At 41.4% G+C, this 24,534-nt stretch overlaps 1 protein-coding gene across 2 annotated transcripts in view; it reads right to left on the minus strand.

Moving 5' to 3' along the window:
- Nucleotides 1-24,534, minus strand: part of bbs9 (Bardet-Biedl syndrome 9) — a 195,321-nt gene that overhangs the window by 108,708 nt on the left and 62,079 nt on the right. For both annotated transcript variants that reach the window (XM_042425159.1, XM_042425160.1), the window contains exons 15-18: nt 22,163-22,303; nt 20,617-20,712; nt 19,738-19,910; nt 18,599-18,751 (exon numbers count right to left, since the gene is read on the minus strand). In XM_042425159.1, the coding sequence (XP_042281093.1) occupies nt 18,599-18,751; nt 19,738-19,910; nt 20,617-20,712; nt 22,163-22,303 (563 nt within the window). The remainder of the gene's footprint in view (nt 1-18,598; nt 18,752-19,737; nt 19,911-20,616; nt 20,713-22,162; nt 22,304-24,534) is intronic.

The raw sequence follows: 24,534 nt of genomic DNA on the forward strand, positions 1-24,534 counted from the left end.
ATATGGGCAGATGAAAACACAAACACACCGCCTGGGTGAAACCTCTGCACGCTGGTACACAACACACACACACACACACACACACACACACACACACACTTACAAATAAAAATACATTTGAAGATTTTCTAAGTTTCATATGATTTTAACCTCTTCTAGAAGCTCATCTTGTACAGCCAAACTTTGTTCAAACCCAAAGAACCTTATTTTAAATTCTAGCGGAGGTCCAAAAGTTCAAGATACCAAAGATATCAAAGCTCACTTCTGTGGTATATAAAATGATTATACTGTTATATTACACTGTCAGACAGTGTGGTTTTTCCAACTGTAAATCTACTTAAGGAGGAATATAAAGAGGTAAAACTGGATTTGAAGAGCTTCAATTACCGTAATAATTGGGTCTTTTTAGTACGGTCAGATAAAAATATATAATTTTCAGACTTCAACTTTGGGGTCTGGTAATGATGGGGATTTGTCATAATGTTAATATTTTAGAAATAGCCGAATAGTCTGTTAAACAAAAAAAAACTGATTGGTTTAAAGCTTTACACACATGCATGTAAATCCCCCCCCCCGATACATAAACAAAAAAATCCTCCAATCACATACATGTAAGTTAAAAAGACACTGTCGCTTCTCGCATAATCACACACACATGGTCTTAAACCTCTCCTGCTTACATCCACATATGCACACACACCTAAAAAGCTCAGACAAAAAATCTTTTACAAAACCTTAAATCCACACACCCTCTCTGTGTGTCTCTCTCTCAAACACACACACACACACACACACACACACACTGAGGTCAGTAGTTGCTGCAGTGTGCTGGGTGGTCCTGAGGGCCCAGAGGCCCCAGACAGAGCAGGGGACTAAATTACAGAGCATGACCCACCACAGTGACACCCAACCTGGGATTAACACTCCGGCTGAGTCCCAGGCCGCTGGTAGCCTCGGGCTGTGGGAGCTGACCTCGACAGGTTCTAGAGGTGACCTCAGACACACACACACACACGCACACACTCCCCTCACAAACTCGCTGGTTGAATCCAGGCCCACCCCAGAGCTGAAATAATGAGGGGGTTTGGTCAGTCCATCTGGAAGGGGGGGAGAGAGAGAGAGAGAGTGTGGGGTTCTGGGTGGAGGCTAGACTGCTTCAGACCCAAGTATCTTGTGTTCAGAAATATCCAGATTGTGTCTACACATACATTTGAGACAGATCATAGTTCACACCTGGCAGCACAAGGAGTCTCAAATGTGTCATAAGAAGAACACTTTGCTCTCCCGGCTCACATCTGAACCTGTGACCGCATGTCAAATAGACAAAAACACACTTTAACGCCTGGCGATTCGGCCAGAGGAGAAGGGTTATGATTACCTTTATGAGAAAGACAGAGATGAAAACGAGCGGTGGTGAAACGAGTGATTGATTGCTCGATCGGATCTTCCGAGACATCACTTGAAGCTGACTGTGCTGGTATCACTCTCATCAGGGCTCTCGTGTCACACTGAGACCTTCTATAACTAATTCAAAGCACGTCTATGACATAAAAATGAATCTTTCCTACATGTGGTGTTACATCTGCTTTTTTACACTTCAGTCTGATGCAACAAATGCTGAAATCAGTTGAAAATCCCATTCTGCTGCATTTCTGAAAGATTCCCTGAGGTTTTTATCAAGTTTCATGACTTTTCCGATCTGGAACACACGGCTGAAAGTTCCTAAATATCATCAAACTCTGGTTTTCAATCAACTAATTTGATCAGCCTACTTGTGAACGAGACTCATCACTTCAATTAGAGCGCCTTCAGAGCCCAGAGAGCATGAACTTGTTGCATTTAGATAAAGGTTTTAAGTGTCAGCAGAGAGTTTTACTGATAAATTGTGAAATAATCTTCTTGTTTTATTTCACTGAAACACTTCTCTGTAATCAACCTTCACTGGAACACAGCTGGAAACATCTGGATGTAACGTCACATCGCCTGCATGTGGAGGTCAGACCAGGTGAAAGGAAGGAAGATGTAGGTCTCTGAAACACACACACACACACTCAGCCACACACACACACACAGCTCATAAAGAGGGCTGATACAGCTGTTTGAAAGTGTGTTCGGGGTCAGAGTTCAAACAGATACACTGACACCACACACACACTCACGCCCCCAAAGCAAGGCACTTAAATCAATTCAGGCTGAAGCACACACACACACACACATACACACACACACACTGATCCGTCCTGACACAAACACACTCAGACAACCTCCCAAAGAGACTTTGCGTGCGCACACACACACACACACACACACACGACACACACAGTTAGCGAGAGTGTATTAATAGCATGTGATGTGACTTAACCCAAGGGCCTATTTCACCAGAACAGCTGCGAGTGCGGACGACTCAAAAGCCAAAATATATATGAACTCTGCTGCTACGTCAAAGAGTTCAATGGTGCAAGAAAATATACGGACACGCCTGCCACACAGACATTTCTTTTTTTTTTTTTCTTCCTAATATAATGACTCAACTGTTCGAGTCCATATTCTGCACTATAATAAACTGGATGCTGATTTAATCAAATGTAATAAAACATACAGTATATCAAAGACATGAGAGATATTTGTTGCTGACACTGATGATCAGAGAGTCTTTTAGAGCAACAGAAGAAGTCTCATATGAATGAAGTCCAAATCAGGACTCAAGTCTTTATAAGTTAATTACAAGTCAAGATGTCTGTCAGGTCTCTGAATGACCAACATTAGAATTAAAAGCCTGATAATTACATATTCAAGGTGTTGTCAACTCATTATTTTCATTATGGATTCATCTGTTGATTTTCTTTTTCAATCAACACATTAATCAATCTTAATAATGTCAGAAAATAGTGACTTTCCTTAATCGTAAGTGATGCTTTTTTCTGTCTGACAAACACCCCGAAACCCTAAAGATCTTCACTTTATTAGAAAATCAGCACATCAGTGATTATAAGTCATGTAGAAAGGGCTTTCCGCTATTGTCTAAAATATCATCGTATGCTGTAACATTAAGATGAGTCGTAACAATTAATCCTATTGTTGATTAATCCTCCAATTATTTTTTTGCGATTGATCAATTCATTGTTTTGGTCTATAAAATATAAAAAGCTGTGAAAAATGTCTAAAAAAACCCAGTGAAAAACGCTTGTCACAATTTTCCCGGATCCCAACGTGACATAATGAACTGATATTGATTAGATAATCACTTTACTGTAACATAACACAAGAACCAGTTCATATTTGAGAACCTGAAACAATCAAATATGTGACATTTATGCTAAAAAAAATTACTTAAATGATTAATCGATCATCAAATTAGTTGCTGTTTATCTTTCTGTTGATCAACTAATCAATTAACTGACTAATCGTTGCAGCTCTACATAACATACTTGTTTTTTTTTCAAAATAAAATCAAGATTATATTGTGATGTTTGGTTTGTATGTCTACAACTAAAACAACTTTAGTGAACTAGAGAGATATTTCTTCCGTCGTCTGATTGGTCGACTCTCCCCGAGTGATGTTTAAATTATGTGCCATGATTGACACCTGAGTACCCGAGTATAAGTGAGCGACAGTGTGCAGGATGTCTGATATCTAGACATTAAAATAAAAGTGTACTGTGGGGAAAAACACACATTTTATCCATAAAATATACATTTTAAACTAATGAGCATGAACCTTTGTTTCCCTTCAAATGGAAACAACATTCTTGAGTCCAACACTTCATATCCACTTGTAATTACACGTGCTGGAATTACAAAGAAAACATGAAGAAACCAGATGACAAAACTCAGAACAGAACTTCAGGACGTGATGATTTGTAAGTCAGATTTATTTCCACACACACACACAGAAAACGTACAGGGTGAAGATAACTCCTGTCTTGTCTGATCATAAATATATCTTCAGGTTATTTTCAGACTTTTTCTCTTTATATGTGCTTTATGTTGCCAGTGAGTATGTGGTCTGTGGTGTGGTGTGTGAGCATGTGTGTGTGTGTGTGTGTGTGTGTAAGCATATGTGTGTGTGTGTGTGGGGACAGTGTTTAGTCTGAAGCCATATTTAGTCTCTCTGGTCCTAAGAGGAGGCCTATAATCACACAGAACCTTTCTCTCTACTCATTACACACACACACACACACACACACACACACACACACACACACACACACACACACCGTGGCCCTGTCATTAACAGTTCACACTAACCTCCCAGGCTGCACACGTGCACACGCGTAACAGTTCACGACACGCAGGTTGTTTGCATGAATACACGCAGACAGACAGACACATTTTTGATGCACGCGCACATTAAGTAAAGATGAACATATGCGCCATGTGTATGAAAAGTACATGTGCACACGATCATACACACACACACACACATACACACTCACGAAAGAGAGAGAGAGCCAGATGTGAGTCCAGCTGTGAGTCCGGCAAGCGTTCTCCTGCAGGAAACAGATTCGTTCAAGCTGTGATATTATTTAAATTTTACTTTAAATTAAATGTGACACGCAACAAAAGCTTCAAAAGATGTTTCCCCTGATCAGGACAGGAACTTTTTTAGCTGCTGCGCGAGGTGACTACGGTGGGAGAAATTAATATAATAATAAGTAACTAAAAGGGCCGACAACCTCCCCATAAAATCAGCTGAGGCCTTAAGACGTTAAAAACAATAAAACATGATTAGAAGCAGCTACGGTTCCTCTTGTCGGTTGATCAAATGTTTTTAATGTGCTATACAGTTTAAAAAGCCAGCGATGCCTATTAAAATAATCCATTTACCAACCCGAGAGAAAGTCTGTCACACATCGGTGGTGTCAGTAATAAAGTTCTCTGACTCTGCACTCAACTGAGACCAAACAATGTGTGATGGCATGAGAAACATGATAGCATGAAAGTGTTTTAATGCCATCTACGGCTGCCGCTAATACCAACAATATGACAACCATGACTGATGCTGCACTGCAGGAACATCATCGACTTCTACATAAACTCACAGTGCAGTGATAGAAGCTGATACACTTCAAACGAAGCGGAATCTGCTGTGTTTCCACTAATTGTTGTGCTGCGACCAAAGTGAAACCAAATTGGCTCTTTTCAACAACATCATCATGTGACTTATCGCATTTTGTTGCAGTCATAGCATTCCTCCGAGTCTCCTCTGTGCAGCGGGGGCGTCGTTAAACGAGCAGACCCTGAGTCACACTGAGAAATTTCAATTCAATTTTATGTGGAGAAAGCTGCAAACATATATATTACGTAACCTTGACTCTGGAGGTTGAGAACTCAAGACTTGTGCCTCCAGCAGAGATGCAACAGGATATCCTTCATGGTTGTTTGGGTTCCTTTAAATTCACTAATGATCTCTTTGGAAGAAAGTGTCAGTTACAGGACTAAAAATAATGTAAAATTAAATGTAATTTTCCAAAGCTGGTTAGAATACCACACAGCGAAAATGCCATGAACACGTCGCCCTGCTCTGTCTGAACACGTAGCCGAATTCATTTTTCATTACTGTCATTGCTTCAGCAGATACAATATGAGCGGATCGGACGGTGAGAAAGTCTGGTCGTTGCTTTCTGACAGTGTGTGTGTGTGTGTGTGTGTGTGTGTGTGAGTGTGTAAATCGTGCATTGTGTGTTTGCGGTCAGAGATCAAAACAAGGCAGTCTGATCTTGGCAGACAAAACAGAAGAGAGCCTGACTACAAATTAGCACCACACACAGAGACACACATCTCTGCAGCTGTGAAAGCAGTTTCCCTTCTCTTTTCCACCTGTTTCTCACTTTCTCTTCCTCTCCACTAAATCTTTACATCTTTCTCTTCATCCTCTATAAAGATGATAAAGAAAATAAACTGCTTACTTTACTGTGCTGACATAAATACTTATCATACTTAGATGTCCCATAATGCATTGATGCTGCAAAAACTCCATGACTTCCCAATACTTTGTATCCTGAATGAAGAAAAGCTGCTGAAAAGAAAGAAAACTGTTTTCCTCTGACAGAGCGAAAGAAGAAACTCTTCGGATTTTCCCAGAATGGTTCACACATAAACACATACATGTTCCCGTGCACACCTACACACACACACACACACACACAACCTGTGTACACACAGCGTCCCTACAGTCCAACATTAAACCTCACGGTTGATGCAGTCCAGACCGGAGAGACCTGAGAAACCAAACACACACACACACACATGCACACACACACACACACAAACACACACACATACTCAGAGCCAGGTCTGAGGTGATGGTTTTGGTTGTGGTCCCAGTGAAAACGACACTAATTTGGAGCTAAGGGGCTTTGGCAAGCCGAGTCAAAAAAATCACATAAACCTGCAACTGTAAAAGCTGAAAGTTAATTAAAAGCTAACAATGCTAATGCAAAGTAAATGGGATCGATGCTAACGCTATCCTGATGCTAACACACTGATAACGGCGTGACACTCAGTCCGCCTTCACTTACTAATCCGATCAAACACACTGGTGGCGTTGTAATATGACCTCCACATACTTACCTAAACATACACATACATGAACACACAACACACACTTTCATAATCATGACACACACACACAAACTCCAAAAAACACACTAAATAAGCTCACAAACACACCCTTGGCAGCCGTGTATGTATGTACCTGTGTGTGTGTGTGTGTGTGTGTGTGTAGGAATGTGTGTATGAGCTGCCCCCGCCATGCCTGTTTGCTTTTCTCTCAATGGTCCCCTTTGAAGGACAGAGGAGAGGAAGAGAAGGAGAAGCGAGTGAAGGAGGTAGAGAGAGAGAGAGAGAGAGAGAGAGAGAGAGAGAGAGAGAGAGAGAGAGAGAGAGAGAGAGAAATTAGGAGAACTCTGGGAATTCATTGCAACAAGATAAATATCCTCGGCTTGGCGTCGTGAGGCCGCGCACACTCTCTCACTCACACACACACACACACACACACACACCCTGATTACAGAGTAAATATGTGTAATCTTATAAATCGGCCATTGTTTTTGAGGCAGAAGCAACACACACACACACACATGCATGCAGAGACAGACATGTTGACTTTGGAGAGAGTGAACTTCTGGAGGTGATCAGTCATGTAGGGTCACACACACACACACACACACACACATCTATACATATATGTATAAATAACATACAGAATTCAATGCACAAACACATCTGTTGATCTCACTAGAGCCGCCCCCCTTAAACATCAATGATTCCAACAACTAAATCTTTTTTTTTTTTTTTTAAAAGCTGTTTCATGTCAAATGATCCCCCTCCAAAAATATTCGATGCATCAGATTAGATTTGGAAATGCCTCATGCGAGTACAGCTCTATATCATCTGCCGGTCAGACCGGAGACATAAACACAACGCGTAAACATCTTCCAGCTTGTGCCCAAAATCCATTAGCTACAGCCCCGAATGCAGATCTGTATATATTGTTCCAGTTTATTACAGTTCGTCAGCAGTTGCCAACTTTTCCCCCCATTGTGTGCATGGTTTTCCATACATTCAGACCACATGACTCCGCGCTCCATACATATATACAGCTAATTATATTATATATTTACAGCTAATTAAATAATGGAATGACACGCACGTACGCATGCACACAGGGATCATTGTTTTGCGATGCCGTTTCCTTAACAGACAGAAATTTATTCATCAAAAATCAGATGCATGAGGTCTGATTTCCAACATCATGTGGGCTCAGTGTGTGTGTGTGTGTGTGTGTGTGTGTAATCTTATTATTAAGGGTGTATCCTCCACAGGCCTGCAGACGGAGTCCTGCTGGTTTGAACAAAAAAGTAACTGGTCTAAGCTGACTTGCGATCAGATATTAAACACAATCAGTCTGATAACATTAACACAACTCCAGCTGATCCAATTGTCCTTTATCTTTGTCTTCCATTTTACCTTTATTCATGTTACTTTCTGCCTTTCTAGCTCATTTTTTATCACTTTTAATCCTTAAATTCCAGTCACAATAATCTACTTTTAACTAGAACACTAAACTCACCTTTCTTTTTTATTTATTTATTTGTCTTGAAGTTCGTTCGCTCTGATCCGGATCCTTGGATGATTTGGTAAAAACTTGTTTCGGTTTCTTTTCAGAGAGAAAATACATCACTACAAAACAGGAGAGAGCTCAGTGGTCATAGATGTGTGAGGAGTGGGAGTGTTAACATAAACACAGAAGAAGAAGAAGGTCTTATCTGCCAAATATGAAAAATGCAACATACTTTGTTGCACGAGTCCAAGTTGGACCCAGTGAGACTCCAGTTCACTCTCCGGTTAGCTGCCAGCAACTGATGATTTTATTCATCCAAAATATGCATCCCAGCATGCAAAGTGCACCTGGCTGTGGGAGCTGTTTAGCTCAAACTCGCAGCCTTGTAGTCGGTTGGGATCAAGGTCGAATCACATATCCCACTACAAACGAGCCGCTCCGGAGTTCGTTTGAGACCGAGACCGCATCCTCAAAGGGTCTCGGCGCTGTTGTTTTGCTCCACACCGGAGTGCGATTACTGTGTTTAGATCTGCCCAAACAAATCGTACTGAGAGGGAAAATGAACCGAATCAACCGGACGAAACGGCGCAGATCTACAAACTGAAGCCTCTCAATCCCTACTTTTATTTTACTGTATCTTTTATTTAACTTTACCGACATTTCGATGTTTATTACCTCCGCCGTCACCAGACCCAGCGCAGCACACCAGAGAACTATGAGTGGACACTTTCAATCGTCGCTCGGCTGTGGTCTTTTGACTCATAACATCATTGAGAGCATACAAGTTTACAGTCTGTGGTCATCGTGACCAACAGCATGAAACTCCACACGTTGTCGTCAGAGCTGAAAAGTTGGTTTCATTTACTCTACGGCCAAACAAAAGCTTCCCACCACCAAAGCAGAATATAAACAGTAACCCTGCTGCGGTTTTGTATGTTACTGTACAACCGTCTGTGCCAGAAAAAAAACGACGCTTGGGAGTTCTGAAACCACGACATGCGGACCGATATTGACCTTTGACACCGAGCGGAATGAACTGGGATACAGGTGTTTCATGACCGTGATCTAGTCGCGCCCAACAGATTTCCCAGGTCACTGTCCACTATCAAAAGGAGTGTAAAAATCAGGTCTGCATTGTCGGCGCTGAACTATCAGTTTAATTAAAGCTGCAGGGAAAGTCTCTAATCTCTGCTTCTCTAATCTCCTCCCAGCGTGACAGCTTTCCAACATGGATGACTTATTAAATCTCTGCTTGGTGCCTCCTGCAACAGGACACAATGAGAAATGATGTGGTAAGTATGGTGGGAAACTTTTTTCTGTTAATTTATTCACACTGGTCCAAACCTCAGCAAACACTTTGAATATTTTAGCAGATGAAAGGATTAACGGAGGGAACTTCTACCGATGACTCATCAGAATGTTAAAGGCATTTTTATTAAACAAAAACAAAAAAAAACGTCATGGCAACAAGTTTACCTGAAGACACTGGGCTCTTTTTTTCTTCACCTCACTTCCATTTCACTCAATATTACTCAGTTTCATTCATTCTAAATGCACTTCCTCTTATTCATCTTTCAATATTTCATCATTTGTTTGCCCTTCTGCTGTTTCATCTGATTGTTTCCTCTTGTTCTCCATTTATTTCACTCGTTAATCTGCCATTTCCTTTCGTGTACTGTAGCTCTAATTACCTTCTTGCTTTGTATTTGTGTAAATTTTCTCATACTTATTTCTCAGACTTCCTCGGTGTAATTTACGACCAATCCATGAGTTTTGAAGCGCATGTTAAGACGCTGACTAAATCGTGTTTCTTTCACCTGAGAAACAGCCAAGCTCTGGTCTGTGGTATCAAGAAATGAAATGGAGATGCTTTTATCTCATCACATTTGGACTACAGTAACCCTCTTTTTACTTGTCTTAATAAATCTTCAATACAACACTTACAAACTGTCCAAAACGCTGCTGCTGCTGCTGCTGCTGCTCGGCTTTTAACACAATCCAACAGATGGTCACATACGACTCCTATTTTAATCTCTTTGCACTGGCTTCCAGTAAATTTTAGAATTCATTTTAAAATTTTGGTGCTCACTTATATAGAGCCCTACATGGCTCCACAGTATATTAGTGACCCTCTGCACCCCTACACCACTAGTCCAGCTCCTCGATCCTCCACCCAGGGCTTTCTAAGTGAACCTCGTACACATTTTTTCATCTTTCTTTTCTGTCTTTAAATGAATATGTCATCCAATCTTATTACGTTCTCATTTCTTACCCTCCAGCCTTTCTTTCTTTTCCTTCTCTCTAGTTCTGTCTGTCTTCTCTGGTGTGATGGGATCTCTCTGTCATTTGCAGGACAGACAGCAGACAGATGAAAGCAGATCAATAGGAAATAAAACAGACAATAAAAGTCAGATTTGTTCTTTGATTCTTTCAGCTGTGGGATCAGAAGACAGGAAGGAGAAGAAGAAGGAGGAAGGAGGTCGTTTTCTTTCTCTTTCTTTCCGTCCGCCACCGTGATTCTGATCTTTCTTTGCATATTACTTCTATCTCTGTCACGTTTGTTTTGTGTGTCTCGATATGGATGTTTGTATTTCCATCTCTTCATCTCTGTACTTCAAATCTCTTCCATCCCTTGTTGCATCACTACTTTTTTTTTTTTTAATTGCATCATAAACCTCCTTTTGCTTGTTTCTCTCAAATACTGGTGATAAATTGTGTATCTATATTTAACTTTATGTTCCTTTCAGCTTTTCTCTTTGTACTTTATTCTTTGTTTTTTTTTCATTTGTCTTTGTCCATCTCTCAGTCTCATTTCCATCTGTGTCTCCTTTTACATTTCGGTTTATTTTTTATGCTTTTCAGCCCGCTCGCTCCATCTCATCTGTCCATATGTATTTATATTCAGTATATCCCGATTTCTCATTCTTTGTGTTTTTATGCCCCGTCTTGTCTTTGTTGCACTTTTCATCTGTCTATCTTTTTCCCTTCTTTCTCTGCATTTCACTCTCTGTTCCGCTCCTTGACAGTCGCTTACCCCCCCCTCCCCCTCCCACCCCCTGACCACATCCATATGTTAATAATAAAGTCTGCTCCGGCTCTACCACATCTATGAGGAAATCCTCTGGTCATCAATGTCTGCCTGATAAAGAACAGTACAGATGCTTCATCATCGCTCTTCTCTTCCTCCCTCTGATTTTTTTATTTTTTTCTTTAACTTTTAAACTAAATTTTATGTCAGGTTCAAAAAAAAAAAATCCATCCTGACCCTACTGGAACTGATGTGGATTGTGTGTTATTCCTACCAGCAACCATTGCGGCATTTAATGAGCCCCAACCTGATTAAAATCTGGGGAAGATAAATAAAATGAAACTCAACCTGATCAAGCCTGAGGGATTTAAGAGAAATTAGAGCCAGACCCGACCCGAAACCCGTCTGGTCAGGGCGGGGCTGATTTGGTTTGGACAGAGAACCAAAACTTTGTCACAGAGCATTTATCTGATCCTACTGATATTACAGTGGTTTTTACAACAAACAAACAGAGTTTTTAATGACTTAATGCTACCTGGAATTGAATGGAAGACCGATTTAAATCCAATATAATGAAATAAAGCCGAAGAGATCAGCTGGTTTGTTTGTTCGTGACTTAACAAAGTTGGGATGCAGAGAAAGAGATCAACAGTGAAATTAAACTCGAATGTTTTATAAGACAAATACATGAAATCCTGTTATGTTTGCAAAATGTTCTTCTGGTTTAACGAATGAGCAGAAAAACTACAGCATCAGTTGTTTATTCTAATTATTATATTCATTAAAATAACCTGTGTTTAAGCTTCCTGATAACTGACGTTTTATGGTTGTGTGAAGTATTACTGTTCTCTCTGACACGCAGGAGGGAAGTAATGTGACGTTTTTATAGCATCGTAAACCTCTTATGGAAGGAGATGGATGGATGGTTTGTCATACAAAGAATTTGACTTTAATACAGGAGATGGTTGTTGGCTTCACATTAATAGTTAACGTTGGTTTCCTTTAATCATGACTGTGATCATTTCTCTGACCTCAAAAAAGTAGTTTAAGTTGCCTAAAGCTTTCGTAGAGTTATTATGGTTCATTTTGGAAAACACTGACAACCAACCGATTTTGTCTTTTAGGCAAAATTACCGCAGCTTGAGGCTGAAGCTAATGTGGCAAGGCAACCGACGGCCCATTCAAAAAGCCTCAACTTCTCTCTAGAAATACTTCAACAAGTCATTATTTGTCTCAATCACTAAATTCAGACCCTCTTATAAGTGTGCTGGTGGTCATTTTGGAAATTATTGCTCCGTTAATAAGATTTGGAGACTTATAGTAGCTTTGATGTCTGGCGTTTGGGCGTTGATTGACAGCTGCAATTGACAGTAGGATCGCCTGCTGTTGAGTCGGACTATTGTCATAATATTTCTCTAGGTTTAATTCTAATTTTGATACCTGCCCTGTTATCACAATTTAGCTAAAGTAGCTAATGTTAGCCCAAGTGTGCAGCGCTCGGGGTTCCCAGTGAGCTAGCGTTAGCTTGGGTCCGAGGTAGTGGGGCGTGTTTCCAGAGCATGAAAGGCAACACCTGCACTCCTTATTTGGAAGGTCCTGGCTCCAAACGGAAAAGACGGGACCGACCATAAACTGCAACTCTGGGGTTCAAACCAGCTGCGATGCAAACCTACGGGTGACGTCACACCTCGCTACGTCCATCTTAAATTAACAGTCTGGGTGCTTGATGCTGTTGACTTTGCAAAAGGAAGGAGGAAAATAATAAAATAATAACTGAGGGGGAAAGCGAAAATACTCTCTCACTTGCCTGCCTTCAGGCAAACACCTGGCACCAGCCTCAGGAGGCTGTGTGCGTCTGCATATGTGTGTGTGTGTGCAGGAAAAGTTGCCGTGGCTCCTCATCAGGAGATAAAAAGACAAAATCCTTCACCCATGAGACAGAAACCCATCAAACACACACACACACACACACACACAGAGAACATTGAGTGTCAGTCAGCTGAATGAAAGACAGCCATTCATCGATAAGACAGACAGTCACATAAACAGACTGTCTGAGGGAAAACAAACCAGACCACCGTCACCCCTCTGAGCTCCATTCAGCCTCAGGAGGGGTCTCAATGTGTGTGTGTGCGAGTGTGTGAGAGGGAGAGAGGGAGAGAGAGAGAGAAAGCACTGATGGGTGTAAATGTGTGTATTCCTGGGGTGAAATATCTCCTGGGGGGAAGTCAGAAAATGATTGAGAGAAAGAGAGAGGAAGTTTCTCGGCTCCCGTCGGTCCTTTAATCTGATACACAAACACACAGGGCAGCTAAGAGCCTGCCATTCACACCGGCCCAACACACACACACACACATACTCTTGCTCTTCACGAACAAACACACTTGTTAATGTGCAAACACACCAAGAACTTGACAGAGACAAGAGTATACGCACAGATAGAAGCAGGCTGCTCATGGACACACACATGCGCACATTTGAGAGCTTTCATATGTGTACTTAAGGGCTCGTTTTGATACCCGTGTTGATACAATACCAGAGTTTTGGCAGCAAAACTATTCTTTATTTTAATACCTCACTCCATTTAACAAAATATGCTAAACATCTCAAATACATCGGTATTCGATGCTGTCTTAAAGGACCAGTGTGTAGGATTTAATGGCATCTAGCAGTGAGGTCGCAGATTGCAGCCAACTGAAGGAGAACCTACGGTGGCCGCTAAACTTGGTTTGTCCATTCTGGGCTACTGTAGAAACATAGTGGTATAAAGGGCTCATTCTAAGGTAACAAAAACACAATGATTCTTATTTTCATGGGATTATACACAAATTAAGACGTGTTCTGACTGTCTTCGGGTCCGCAGGTCTGTTTCATACTGGGTTCAAGATACTTCTGGTGCACATGCACACACAGTGCACAGTCACTGATGCCCACAGTCTACATGCCAACCTGCACGCAGACACATGCAATCAAAAATGCGCACACAAAATCTACTGAAACATGTGCATACATATTAATACACATACAGTAATGGATGTGGAAATACAGAAATGACCAAATGAAACGTACATATACATATATATACATGCTTGAAACTTGCACTTCCTAATACACACTTAAATACACACACACAGAGGGAATGAGAGGCCCGGCTGTTAATGGCGGTGGTCCTACGTTCCACAGTGGGATCTGTGTTTAGCCATGTTTAGAGCTCCATTTGGGGCCAGATAAATCAAGCTGCTGTCTACCAGAAGCCTCCATTAGGGGCCCTGCGAGGCCCCTGGACAGCCTGTCAGTCACCCCGTCAGTCAGCGAGCCGCCCTCTTCCAGCGTTTGAACTCATAATTACAGGGAGGCTCAGCTTGGCTCGGCCCGGCCCGGCTCCCAAGCCCTTCCGCCACCTCCCAGATGGCAGCGCTCGCTAGCCCTGCGCTAATGCTAATACTAACAAACGACGGACGTTTCACCTCTAGAGGAAACAGCGCCGGGGAAAATATTTATGGAAACTGAAAAGCCTCCCTCCCTTTTCTCTGCCCCCATTGGCCTCTCTTCATCCATTTCCACAAACTCCTTTTAGGGCTTTTTAGTTTTTATTTCTTTGATTGACAGTCCTGGGTTTCCCCTTGAGTTTGAGAGGTTAGCGAGTTAGTTAGCACTAGCACCAGGCTAACCTCTGGCTGCCACAGATTAATCAAACACCAGTTAAAGGGGAGAGTGTAAAACACAGGGGCCGCAGTGACTGATGGCTTTTTAAGGAGTGACGGGGGGGAGGAGGGAGGGAAGGTGGAGGAGAAACACACCTCCGACAGGGACAGAAGACAGGAATACTCACAGAGCGGAGCTGGAAACGACCTCCAACCCACCAAACAAACTGGATAAATTTCGTCCACGGCCGGTTTGTCTTCTCAACCAGCCACTTTGACACATAACAAACAATCATTCATGGGTCTCACTTTATTCTGAATGTCATCAATCATATTCGGCTGGTCAAACGGTTCAAACATCGGGTGTATTTTGGAATCCAGCCACGGTGGTCGGCAGATGAAAAAGTTTCCTGCTCTTACACGTACACACACACACACACACACACACACATCGAGTCAGACGTGGCTCGCTAGCTTTCAGGAATTCATGAATAAAATATAGGCTCATAAAGGCAGCATGAACAATGGAAATATTATCCTCTGCTGCATAAATGCACAGCCGACCACAGAGCCGTTCTCACAGGGAGCTCGTTCCTCTTATCTCTGACGGCTCGTCTGCGATGGCCGGTCGCTGCATGTGGAGACACACACCGCTAACGAGGGGGAAATCCCCCCCACCATCACCTAAGATTGATGCAGAAAATTTACCCAGCAGACATTCCTCCCGGGCCGAAATGAAAGAGGTGCCTGGTTCACCAGCATTCCTGATTGGCCACACATTCCTTTGCCATTCTAACAACAGTGTGATTGCTGGCGTGGAGCCGTGGCTCCGTTTGGTAAACATCCATGAAACTTCTACTTTCTAAACAGCCCTGTGAGGTTGCACCTGGTGAAGCTTTTTTTGACCAGGAAGTCATTGATTCAAATGTCTGATACTGACCAGAAAAGGACAACGATGGGGGGGAAGTGAAGGAACAATGTCCTACTTTTATTCTTCAAGTCCACTGAGTGCCTCTGAGCAAGGCACTGCCTGTGATCACACATGAGAAGCTAAAAGGTGCACTTTTCAAACTCAATGACTAATGGTTCGTAAACAACATTCTTGTCAAGAGATTGAAAAAGCATGAAACCGGGCAAAAAAAAAAAAAAAAGAGAGAAAGAAAGGCTGGAATTAAATGGAATTTGAAAAAAGAATAAAAAACAGAAGAGAAAAAATAGATTTACGAAGAAAAACAACTCATGAGAAGAATAATAGTTGGGAAAGATGACAGAAGGGAACCATGACTGAAATATTGAACACAGGGAAAAAAGCCACACTGATAGATGGAATGAGAAAAAAGGCAAAAATATCAATAATCAAATTAAAAGCATATTTGATTTTTGGCTTATCTTACTCTTCTGTCAACCTTCTTTAAAAATGAGGATTGTGTTTTTTTGTTTTTTTTCCCCCAGCCAGCCATGACGTATCTTCACAAAATCCGTCCTGTTTGAGATGCCAAACTGCTGAGCTGGCCCCGGCCTCAGCAGCATGACTCCTAATACTGACATGAATTATTAATTTGATGCATTCATCACTCTTCCGACCAGTCGTCGATAGCCTCCATTATGGCGGGTGTGTATACATTACAGAGTGTATAGTGTGTCAGAAACTTCCCGCATACGAGCTGCTGGATGGCGGGAAGAGAGAGAGAGAGAGAGAGAGAGAGAGAAGAAGAGAGAGAGAGAGAACGAGTGATGGACAGGAGTGACAGCAGAAAGCATTAGCTTTGAGCAGAGTCATGATATCAGAGCCAGATATCAGGCAGAGTGAAAGAGGCAGAGCAGCGGGAGACGATGGCATTTTGACAGGTAATTCAAACTGCAGCCTTGGATGTCAAGAAACACAAAGTTTGAAGAGGTTACACAGTTTTATAGCAATGAACAGACAGAAAATGAAGGAAAACCCTGAAGAAACGAATGGAGAAACTTAGCAGGTGCTTGGATGAGTATTAAAATGATGAATCATCTGCTGTGGCCTTCACAGTCAGAGTCACAACCCAGCTGAACCCCTACGGGAGATTTTGGAGCGATGTATTAGTTGCATTGTGGCTGACTGAGCCTGAGGAAGACACACTGTGAAACACACGACTAACAAATGAAGACAATCTAGACATCCTTTGTGTCTAGATTGGAGTATCCTCTCCTCGTTTTATGTATGTTTTAGTTTAGGATGCATGATGCAAGACACTGAACCCCACATTTCTCCTTGCATGCACCTTACATGGTGTCACCAGCCGAGCCTTTCCCCTTTAGGAAGGTGGTCTTGTGGCTAACCTGTGTATGTGTGTGTGTGATGTAGTCTAGTGGGCTTTGTTGTAGAGAGTGAGTCTCTTCAGTAAAAGTACAAGCTGTTAAGAAAGGTTATGTTAGGATAGACGGCAATGAAGTCTAAGTAATGTCTAGATAAGCTCAGGGTGCAGCTCAATAGTTATCCAGAGGCATTGTGGTCACACCCACAGAAGAGAAATAAAGTCCCTGCAACATTACGGCCTTCACAGCAGACTTGGTCCAGACTGTTAAAGGCTAGTTACCAGCCAGGCTAAATTAAAGTAAATTAGCTTAAAACCAAAAGTCTCCAAAACTACGGTTCGGAGCCACAGATTTGGGAAGGCGGCTACGGTAACATGGTGTGTGTGGATGGGTGGTTGACAGGCAAATTGTAAAGCACTTTGTATAAAAGCGCTATATAAAAGCAGCCCATTTAGCATTCACCGTTTAAACAAAGCGACCATATTAACATTTAAAACAGACATGTTTTGAACTGTTTCTCTGATAGCTTGTCCTGGCGACAACCGAGACCAAGTGAGGTGAAGGCTGTTTATTTGTGTTAGAATCGCATTAAGAACTTCAACACGCTCATTAATTCCCTCTCATTAAGCTCCAACGACGTCTTTGAACTCTGAGAGTGAGAATGTGTATTAAATTAATGTGCTGTTAGAACACCGCGCTGGACACACAGAGAGAGAGAGAGAGCGGCTCTGATCACAGGGAGTCAAAACAGTGACGTACTGACAGCTTCAACAGCTAATGAAGAGATGATGTCACGCAGCGGCGCTACGCTAATGAGAAGCTAATGGTGGTGGAACTGCCAAGCCGGCCTCTCGAGTAAACAGCGGGGGCAAGGAACCATCACTTTGTCTAACACACGCGATATGACAGTGACAGTAAACGCAGCTCCACCCTCGCATACGTCACAGTTAAACAAAGAGGGTGAGACAAGAGCTTAATGGCTGACACACACACACACACACACATGTAACTCTATGAGTGAGAGGGATACAGAGAGTCTAAACATGAGTGTGCTGATACAAGTGTACCAGTAACAGGTTGTATATGTTTAAACTAATGTGACTTCATGCCTGTGTGAGTGTGCGAGCTCACAGCTAATCACCTTAAGACAGGAAGTCCATAAATCAGCAGAATACAACTCTCACACTGTAAATCTACACTAACACTTCAACACTGTTTGTGTGTGAGAGTGTGTGTGTGTGCGTGTGTGTGTGTGTGTGTGAGGGAGAGAGAGACTGTCAGATCATGTAGGTCGCCGTGGTAGCAGGGCGTTCCTTCTTCCCTGTCATATCCTCCAGATCCTCTTGGGGGTTCCTGAGGTGTTCTACTGCATGTTCTGGATCAACCCCTGGGCTCTGCTCTCAGGGGCGTCCTAATCAGATGTCGACCCACCTCCACTCTCTCATCATGAACTTTCTATTTCAAGCTCTGACTGCGTCACATTGAACAAGTTGTTCCTCCCGATCACCTCTTTCCATTAAAGCACCCCAACAGATCTGTGTGTGTTTGTGTGTGTGTGTGTGTGTGTCTGACCTGGCTGTAAGTGGCGTCCAGCAGTGTGTCCAGGTTCTGCAGGGGTGCCGGGGTTTTGTCTTTGAATCGAGTCAGCAGGCGGCGCTGGATGGCTCTGAACTGGACCGCCCGCTCCGACAGGAGGTCCTGGTACTGCTGAGCACTGACACGCAGCTGAAACACAGAAACACACATCCAGGGAGACACATATTTATTCCTGTGACAATAAAAAATTAGTTTCATGTTTCATTCACTACTGTTGCTTTCACTTCATGTCAGAACAAAGTGGAACAAACAGCACATTTCAATTTGAAGGCTTGTATATATTTACAGGTTTAAGTTATTCTTAAGGTCAACTGAGGCATCAACTACAGACAAATTGCTGCAGATATTGTTCACTTTAACTGAACTTTGCTGTATTTAGTGTTAACTGATCATTGTTTCCCCTCTGACATTAGTGAACTTAAAGCCGCGTTTGCCACTTGTGATGTCAACTGTATGTCTGTTTAGCTACAACTCTAAATAACTAAAGCCAGCTTGGTGGAAACTACAGAAAATCAATAATGCATAATGTTATGCAAATACACTCCACTATGGAACAATACAGATATACAACTTAATAAAAACCATCTAAACTTTATTAATTGGAAACAAAAAGGCATCACAGACCTGCAGCACATGTATCATGACAACTCCTTTATTGAATTAAAGGATTAGAAGCACATTATTGGAAACTAACTAATTTTTCCAGTTTCTCCAAATGAAATCTGTTATTACTTCAACACACATTACAAAAACCTGCTGCAGTAGAAATAACTGATAAAAATACTGCTCCATCCAATTAAAATTATACAAGTTACTCAGCCCTGTTGGTTCTGCTACATCTGTCCCATCCAGAAGATGGGAAGAAAGTCTACAGTTCACTCTGACCCCTGACCTCTGCAACCCAACTTGTAATAATATTTTGTAACGTTGACCAACAACACTAACAGAGTATTTATCACACAAAAAAGATGCACCAAATGGGATCCAAAATCTGTTCACAATGCCTGCACGCCACCTGTCTCTGCCTACCTGTATAACTCGTTGGTGTGTCACCTAACTCCATACCCCCCCACATAGAAAAGTGTGTGTGTGTTTGTGTGTGTGTGTGTGTGTACCTGGAAGTGGTGGTCTACAGACAGGAAGTACTCCTGCAGCGGGACTGGTCCACTGAAGCTTTTCTTGAAGTCTTTGACTCCCAATTTGGAGAAATGCAGGTCGAACCTCTGGACCAACTCCTTCACCACCAACCACATGTCCTCGAAACTGTCACTCTGAATACGGTAACGCTCTACCAAACAAACAAACAAACAAACAAACAGATAGATGGACTTAGACAGGGGCTGGCTATAGTAACAATAAAAACTATTACTGAAAATTCATTATAGATATCAAAAAGCATTGATTAATAGAGCTATTAAGAGCTCATGAAAGGTATCAAAGGAAAGGTGTCAACATTAAACTTTCAAATGAGTCAAAATTAAAGGTGTCAACAAGGTCAGAAATGTGTCAACAGGTGTAATTAAGAAATAGCCAAACGTCTTCAGTCAGACTCGACTTCAGGAGGTTTGTCATGGTCTAAAGAAGTTTTGAAAGAAATAATACCAAAGGAATACCAAAAGGAGTCAAAGGGGGTATGATTAAGTATCACAAAGTATTATGAGATATTAAAAGGGAACAAGAGGTATTACATTTTGTAAAAAGGTGTCATGAAGCATTAATAGTAACAAGATGTTTCTACAAGTTGTTTCAAAGAGGTTCAAGAGGTATCAATAGGTGCTGAAATTAAGAATATCAAAAGTTACTGAGAGGCACTAAAAGAGGAATGGACATCATTTGGAGATGGCATCTGGTAAAAGGTTTTAAGTCTTGGATCATTGCTGTATCAGAGATAGATTGCACCCATGTTTAAACCTTCGTAGACGTAAACTAGTGTCTTATGAAAACATTGTTTCTAAGGAAAAATCCTCTTCATTTAGTGCTGTTGTCAGACTCACGGGAGGTCTTCGAGGCCAGCACAGTAACCTTGGCTCCTGACAGGAACTGGAAAGCCAAACTATTCCCATCCTTATCTTCTGATTTTGCTGAAAACTCTGCAGAGAGAGACAGAGAGAGCAGTGTGATGAGACAGATAGGAAAGGCCTATCATGATGCAGGACGCCAACAAAGGTGAACAAAATACAGTCACACTGTTCACAAAGACACAAAGATATAAGAGGCACAAATCCCTCTTTACACAAAAAAAAAAAAGCAGCACACAATCAGGATGAGCACTGAGTGTGTGTTTAGACGTCAGAGCTGCTGATTGTAGCTGATCGCCTGATAACTGGGAAACAGAATAAAGATTCCCAGAGCTGAAACGCACACACACACACACACAAACAGAGTCACAAATAAATAAACATGCATAAACACATTCGTATAAATACACACCCACGTATACAGATACAGTTCATTATTCACATAAATGTATACACGTTCTCACAGTTACACAACTCTCATTCCCTCTCTCAGCTTTTATTTCATGCTCATGTCATTTGACTCGGTTTAACGCCCTCTAGTGGACGCTTTGTTGACCCTCTGCTCTTACGCAACATTGGCTGAGAACCCCTGACGGACTTTGTAAGTGTATAACTTGTCGATTTTAGGAGAGCTGAACAGATAAGTATTATAATGCTTGTATTGTTTTTTTTGAAAAGGACGGATTGTTTCAGCTGATTTTGGTTAATGTAATTTACAGTTAGACCTCAAGCAGTCTTCTTTTCCCCCCATACACAACCATTGCAAAAGACACAGCTGTGAAGCAATGAAAAACTTTTACTGAACATCACACATAATTGAGATAACTATTTTGTCTTGACACAATTTAAGCGATTGGGTCTAATAAAAAATTAAGAAGTCATGTTATGAAATCTGTGCCGTTCATGTGCGTCAGTCAGGGAAAATCTGTAAGAAAGCCTGAGAATCTCCTTTAAATGTGGAAAACAGTATCCAGTTCTCTTAATACATCAATTATGTCTAGCTTAACCAATAATCTAACCATAGTATTTGATCTGCTAAACTACTGTATGCTGCAGATAGTTTTCTAATAGCTTGTTTTAACAGTGTCTGATGGCTGCATGTTGATTAACGTTGTATGTATGGAGGCACTGTTTTTCTATCTAAGTGTCAGAATGTTTTCATCAACCCATCTTGCACTGTCAACAAAAACTGGCAAAGTAATAAACTGTAGTCAGTCATCTACTTCCAATAACTAAAAATCTGCTGAACAAACCTCATCAATAATTTTGCAAGCACCAGCAGCAAATGTTCCTGCATATTTTTTTTAAAAAAAGGAGAGTGTTGGTGCATGTTGTTCCCTATCTTTCTCTCAAGTTGTTTCCTGTCACCTATCAACTGATGATTCTCTAATAAAAGGCCCAAAAACAAACAAGCAAACAAACAAAATTCTATTCTTCTATTTATAAGAAATTTGTGATTCAAATGCAAACAGCACGGACAGATAATCAGTGTTCGTCAGAGTTAAGATGTGTGTGTTTTTACCTGAGAAGATGGCGTTGAGGTCAACTGGTGGCTGGTTGGTGTCCACAGTGATCTTAAACTTGGTGGTTTTGGTCGGAGAAGAAGGAACACAAACCAACGCAAGAGGAAGACTGAACCTGGCCTGAAGAACCCTGGGAACTCCTAAGGAAACAAAAATAGATATATTTTTACTTTTTAATGTTTTGCATTTTTATATTTTTCTGTTGCATTTTCCTCATGTTTGCCACAATTGAATGCTTGCAATTCTCCACTTTGTAGCACTGAGTTGCCAACTCCTACTAAGGGTGTAGACTTCTGCAGCAGACACTTCTTTCCAACTGTAAATAGTTATTTGCAAAACCCTTTGTTACAGTTTCTGTGTATGTTTTTTTGCAAGTAAAACCTAGACCTTCATTAAATTGAATAGCCACTGAATAAGGATGCAACTACTACACTAATTATTATTATTATCAATTAATTCTCCATTATTCTATACTACACTCCAATATCCGCCGTCCTGTTGCTCTTTTCCTGAAAAACAATCTTACACAACCTCACAGCCCACTTCCCCTTTAAGTGGCGCCCATCTCCGCCAACATCCCCTACAGCGAATCAAACAAGTCGGCACATCGACTTTTAGGCTTTCTCTCCAAACAGCAGTCAGGCTAACATTTGTTAACACAGTCAACACTGCAGATATTCAGATTACATGAGTATCTGAGAGCTATGAGACCGAGAAACTCAACATCAACACCAGGCTTGAAAACGTGTTTGTCGAAGATCCGAAAGGGAAGTTTTGTGAAAAGTGGGGGGGAAATTTTGAGAAGAAAAAAAAAAAAAAGAGAGAGAGTGAGAGGAGAAGGGGAGAGTTAAGGCCAACTATAACTGTGTTCTGAGCTTAAGCAGTGCTGAGCTTGGCAGAAATCTACACTTAGCTTGAATAACAGAACGAGGGAAAGGAGGGATGGAGGAAAACAGTTGTTAAGAAGAGATGGAGCGAAGGAACCAGGGGGGGAGAGGAGGTGAGCTAACGACAGCAGAGGGAGAAAACCTGAGTCGAGCAGAAAAAGGAGTGGAAATAAAACAGCGTGAGGGAGACTGAAAGAGAAATAATATGAGGAACGACAGCCGGGATGGGAGGGAGGGATGTTTTAATTATGGAATGTTCCAGGTTATTACAGATAGTAATAATTACCTACCACTACTGTGCACCTTTTCATTCCAGACATGCAATTATTATGTGATTATATGAATAATTCAATTTGGTTTAAATACATGAATTGAGGCAGAGAAAGAAGAAGAAGAAGGGAAGCCAAGAAAAACAGTAGAAAACAGAGGAGAAGCAAGGTAGAGAGAGAGAAAATGGATGGAGTTTTAGAGAGGAAGTCTGACTGTGGTCCACTTTCTTCTATCCTCCGTTGTTTTAATTTCTCATTGACCCTTCGTACCGGGTGATCGAATAGTTAAACAACAAATCACATATTGCAGAAGGTTAGATACACATGTTGTCAAAGTGAATATGCAGTGAGTTCATTTAGTTACCAATCAGAAGTTCAAACCCCTTATACATTGTCCATATTGGAAAATTAACAGTTAATGATTGTGATACTTAAAGGATCCGTTCACAATTTTTCAAGTGTGTCTTAAAACAGCAGTCAGGTGTTCATATGAACAGTGAAAGAGGTTTTTACTCGCTGTAATCATTCCTCCTGTTCATACTGGCTATTAAAAGATCCCCTTCAAATGTGCTTTTAATGTAAGTGATGGAGGCCAAAATCCACAGTGTGTCCACACAGTCATTTAAAAGTTGATGTGAAGTTTATATGAGGCTTCAGCAGTCTGAGTGAGTCATATCAAGTGGATATCTGCCACATTTACAGTCTTTTTAGCATCAAATTCCCTCTTGATGTTTCCCTGTTGGGCTGCGGAGGAAGTATAGTAACAAAAAGAGGGACTCTGGCACTAAAAAGACTGTAACGTTGAAAGATATCTACTTGATTTGACTCATTTGGACGCTGAAGCTTCATATTAGCTTCAGATAAACTTTTAAATATGTTTTTGCACAGAAGGAGGACTGTGGATTTTGTCCCCCATCACTTCCATTGTAAGTGCATTATGAAGGGATCTTCTAATGGTCAGTATGAACAGGAGGAATGATTATGACGAGAAAAAAAACTATTTCAATGTCCATCTGGGCACCTGACTATTGTTTTAAGACAGACTTGAAAATCTCTGAACCCTAACCCTTGAATTGTTTGTCTCCTGGGTCTGATCTGTTTTTCTTTCCTTCAACATCCAGCTGACTCAGACGTCTTTGATGTTGAATTTTCCCACCAGCAGGTGTACACAGTATGAAAGTTCTGGATAAATGCCGATCATCTAAATGGCAGAAA

The sequence above is a fragment of the Thunnus maccoyii genome, chromosome 10 (genome assembly GCF_910596095.1).
Source record: "Thunnus maccoyii chromosome 10, fThuMac1.1, whole genome shotgun sequence".
In the NCBI taxonomy this organism is placed as follows: domain Eukaryota; kingdom Metazoa; phylum Chordata; class Actinopteri; order Scombriformes; family Scombridae; genus Thunnus; species Thunnus maccoyii.